Here is a 4,375-nt window from a genome sequence, read left to right on the forward strand (position 1 = left end):
GATTAAGTCAAGGTAAGCAACAAATTATGTGTTACATAAAATGCCCCATTGAAAACTGTTATTACAAAGATGTTCCTAATGGAATTTGTTGGTTCATTTAAGTTTACAAAAGCATAGATATCACCTATTATCTTCTACTTTACCTCACATATAAGTCTTATCATTTATTGGTACATTCATGCTACCATCATACTATACAAAGTTAACTATTATTATTATTATTGTTAATCCATTTTGAAAAGACAAGTCTGTCTCTAATACATCTTTTTTGGTGATCATAATTGAGTTGGATTGGTCCGTAGCAATCCAGAGCATGGAATACAATCTAGATAGATAAATTACAGAGTGAAGATCCAAACAACAAACTTGGGATTATGCCCCCAATTTGTGGCCTTTCTATAGGGGCTGATATATATATATATATATATTTTTTTGTTGTGTGTGTATTGAAAAGAGGCTATTCATCCTCGACGTTAAAACGAAATGCGCCATTTTGAGATATAGCAAAATCAACGTCTAAAGCTATAGTTTATCTCTATTAAGTCCTTGAAATATCATGTCCCCGTCTCCATGGACTGTGCGCAAGCTGAGCCAGATATCAACCCTATTTCAAACACAAAACACCGAAGAAAAAAGCTTAAATCAGAAATTTTAACCAACAGATGATAGATGTTGTTGGGGTTACGTGCCCAGTAGTACGGATGTTTCCGCCCTCTACCAAACACGTGAGATATTATCCGCTCTGGAGCGGGGCCCAGGCCTTTGATCCGATGACAACCCCACCCCTCACGATTTTGCTCCGCAAAAGGCGCCTCACGTGGGCAAAGGGATGCCCGCACTACATAAGCAGTAGATTTTCTTGATTGTATCCGGTATAGAACTTTTGAGCTCGATGCTCCCGATGCCCACCCCACAACAGCCCCCCCAATAAGGGAGTGTACTGCTGCAGGTAGGAGACGGGTTCCCACAAACGACGTCAATGTTGAGGTTATGTGCCCAGTAGTATGGACGTTTTCATTCTCTGACTTGACCGTCGAAGGGTCTCTGTCGAAGTCATCTCCGATCAGTGCAGATTTTTTTTGCAGACGCTCGTTCCCGACGGTCAAACGATGAAAAAATTGACCGCAACAAATGTATTTTACGTACCTTGCAAACTAGAGAACTGAAACGTCGTGCCGAAATTTTGTGGCAACAGCCTGACATAAGGGTTTGGTGACGTTAAAGAAATGATTCAGCTGTCTCCTTCTCAAACCGGCGAAAAACTTTATGATGCTCCCAGTGCACTCTACTGTATAAATTTTATCTAGGCTATGCTTACCAACAAAGTTTTGCCTGTATTACGTCTCACTCCGCTAAGGAAACCAAACCGCACTCTGGTACTGTTACTTTACAAGTAGTGGATGTACCATCTTCCATCTTTATAAACACGATACCTGAAACCCCCAGCATCAGAAGAACCAAGCAAATTTCCAACCATGAGCTTCTTTTCTGTGACCAAGTTGGCTTCAACACTGGTTGCCCCCTATGAGCCAACGCCATCCGGCAATCTCCCCCTCTCCTTCATGGACCGACTTCCGGCCTCTAGGTTCTTGGTCGACTCAATACATGTATTCAGGAATGGCCAGCAGCCTGCAATGGTGATAAGGGACGCATTGTCCAAGGCCCTGGTCTCCTACTATCCTGTTGCCGGCAGGCTTGTAATGTCCAACCAAGGAGAGCTAGAGGTCGCTTGCACCGGGGATGGTGTATGGTTCGTCGAGGCATCGGCCGACCGCAGCCTCGAAGATCTTAACCACCTTGAATTGCCTCTAGCAGTCCCTAAGGAGGAGCTTCTTCCTTACCTGTCTCCTCAAGTTGAGAAGGATCTCATTGTGATGATGCAGGTCTGCTTCTCCAAACTATTTGCACAGAATCACAAACTTCTTTTCCAGATAAATCAAGTGGTTTGTTAATCATCATAGAAGACGAGAACGTTATGCTCTATAAGCAGTTACGGGTGAAAGGTCACGACACACGCTCAGTTCTGTTAGCGTGTGGAACATATATATCCATTTCTTATGCAAAGTTTCACGCTCGGCTACGAGGGCAACCGAGGATGGCAATGGCTCGGGTATGGGCCAAGTCGGCTCATATTCGTATCCCTTCCATGAGTGACAACTTCATATTCATATTTATATTTATATTCATATTCATTCCGTATCTATCTCAAATCAAATTGAATCACACCAAATAGGGATGTGGATGGAAACAGATCGAATATATATAAATAATATAAAATTATTATAATTTTAAAATGATGATATACGTTAAACTTATATCAGATCGGATTCAAGATGGGACATACTATTATTCATTTCTGATCCAAACTTATTTTGAATACTTTTTTAAAAATTCATATCCGTCACTAGTTCTATTCAGATCGAATCGGATCGAATACGCAGCAAGTCGGCTAAAATTGCTGTTCCCGAGAGCAACGCACCTGAGTGGTTTTTTTTTCCAAGTTTCCATAGTGGGCTAACAAAGGCCCTGGGCCGACAAAACGCCACATAAGCTTGAGATGGGCCGAACCTGGCCACAAGTCCTGGGCCGAGTTGATGCCTTTCTGGGTCATGCCGCTCTTGGTTGACATTTCCTGAGACCCAAAGTTTGTGCCAACCCAATCTTCTTCATTCTGGGTTTTGACAATGAGGCATGCCTCCATGGCAGCCATATTGAGCTCGCATACTATTCTATCACTGGAGGGGATATTATTAGTGATAGGAATGTTTCATGTTTCACAGAATTTTATGATGAAAAGGCATTTGATTCCTTATTCATGCTCTAATTTATCAGTTTTCTTTTCTTGCAAATATAGGTGACACAATTCACATGCGGCGGATTCGTTGTCGGCATGAGATCAAGCCATGCAATGTTTGATGGCCTTGGAGCAGCCCAATTTGTGCAAGCTATTGCAGACGTAGCCAAAGGTCTTGCACAACCCATGATCAAACCCATCTGGTGCAGGGAAGCCATCCCCAGCCCACCCAAGCTCCCGTCGCTACGTCCTCCTCCATCCCTCACCACCCACCCCTTTGTGACTTTCTTGTTAGATATCTCCCTCGACCACATCAACGAGACTAAGAGCAAATTCACAAAAAAGACAGGTAAATACTGCTCCACATTCGACATCCTAACTGCAAAGGTCTGGCAATCCAGAGCACGAGCAATAAGTCTCAAGCCCGGCGTTGATCTCCGGCTTGGCTTCGCTGCCAATGCTCGTCACTTGTTGCATCAGTTGCTGCCCCAAGAAGGTGGCTACTATGGAAACTGTGCCTACCCTATGACCATCGCTGCACCAAGTGAAAAGATCACGGATTCATCACTTTTTGAAGTTATAAATTTGATCAGAAAGGCTAAAGAGAGTCTCTCGACCAAGTTCTCAAAATGGTTGATGGGAAACCCCGAGGAGGACCCATTTAAAGTGCCAGTGGACTATGGCTTGCTGTGTGTCTCGGATTGGAGCCGGGTGGGGTTCAATGAGGTGGATTATGGGTGGGGTCAGCCAATCCATGTTGGCCCATTGGATGATAACAATTTTATAGCCTCCAGCATCTTTCTCAAGCCACCTGCACCCAAGCAAGGAGTGAGGTTGATCACACGCTGTGTTGTCGAAGAACAGTTAAGAGCCTTCCAGGATCAGATGGTGAACTTGGTCTAGCAATCAAACACTGTCTTGATGCAAATAAGTTGATGATTCTACGATAAGTTACGATCGTCAAGCACATGGGACAGAAAATTTGCATTTGATGAATGGATGTATTCAATCTGATTGATCATTACAGTTAGATTGATAAATGTTATGCAAAATTCCAGTGAGCTGTGACTCTAAAATCTATACAAGATGTAATTTTTTTTCAACAAAAAGAGATGTAATTATTTTCAACAAAAGGAAATGTAATTTTTAAGAGCTGTGAGTTTGTCAGACTTAAGGTTAAGATGATGTTTGATTAACGGTTTGTATCATGCTACACACATGAATCCAAAATCCCAGTGAGTATCCAACTCGGCTGGCCAACAGATCTGATCAGTGTACTGCTTTTTCTTCTCCCGCAGCATGGCTGTCCATGTCTCTCTACATAATTTTTCCATTTCAGTTAAAAGAAAAGGTATCGTGCATACGAGCTTTAGCCACATTAATCAGAACCCGAACACATGAAAACACCAAATCATAGGCCACTGAACCATTCAACTCTTTCATCTGAAGACTAAACACATAATAAAATATTCATTCTCTGCAAGATTTCACTAGACTATCACTCGTGGATACTTTTATACTACATCTACTTGTCTACAGCCTGTACAAAATTTTGTTAACAAACCCTTTACGAGTGGAACA

The 4,375-nt window shown here is 42.4% G+C and overlaps 1 protein-coding gene across 1 annotated transcript; it reads left to right on the forward strand.

The window, feature by feature from the left end:
* Positions 1 to 1,467: 1,467 nt before the first annotated feature.
* On the forward strand, positions 1,468 to 4,049 carry LOC105038000 (myricetin 3-O-glucosyl 1,2-rhamnoside 6'-O-caffeoyltransferase AT2). Its single transcript, XM_010913697.2, has 2 exons — positions 1,468 to 1,883; positions 2,855 to 4,049. The coding sequence occupies exons 1-2, from the start codon at positions 1,476 to 1,478 to the stop codon at positions 3,695 to 3,697; spliced, it is 1,251 nt and encodes a 416-aa protein (XP_010911999.1). The 5' UTR covers positions 1,468 to 1,475; the 3' UTR covers positions 3,698 to 4,049.
* The last annotated feature ends 326 nt before the right edge of the window (positions 4,050 to 4,375 follow it).

The sequence above is a fragment of the Elaeis guineensis genome, chromosome 2, assembly GCF_000442705.2.
Source record: "Elaeis guineensis isolate ETL-2024a chromosome 2, EG11, whole genome shotgun sequence".
NCBI lineage: Eukaryota > Viridiplantae > Streptophyta > Magnoliopsida > Arecales > Arecaceae > Elaeis > Elaeis guineensis.

What these genes read in the sequence shown, in the direction of transcription:
- LOC105038000 (XM_010913697.2), top strand. Translation starts at nt 1,476, where the DNA reads ATGAGCTTCTTTTCTGTGACCAAGTTGGCTTCAACACTGGTTGCCCCC. An exon ending in ATCTCATTGTGATGATGCAG is followed by an intron (nt 1,884 to 2,854) that starts GTCTGCTTCTCC and finishes TTGCAAATATAG; the next exon opens with GTGACACAATTCACATGCGG.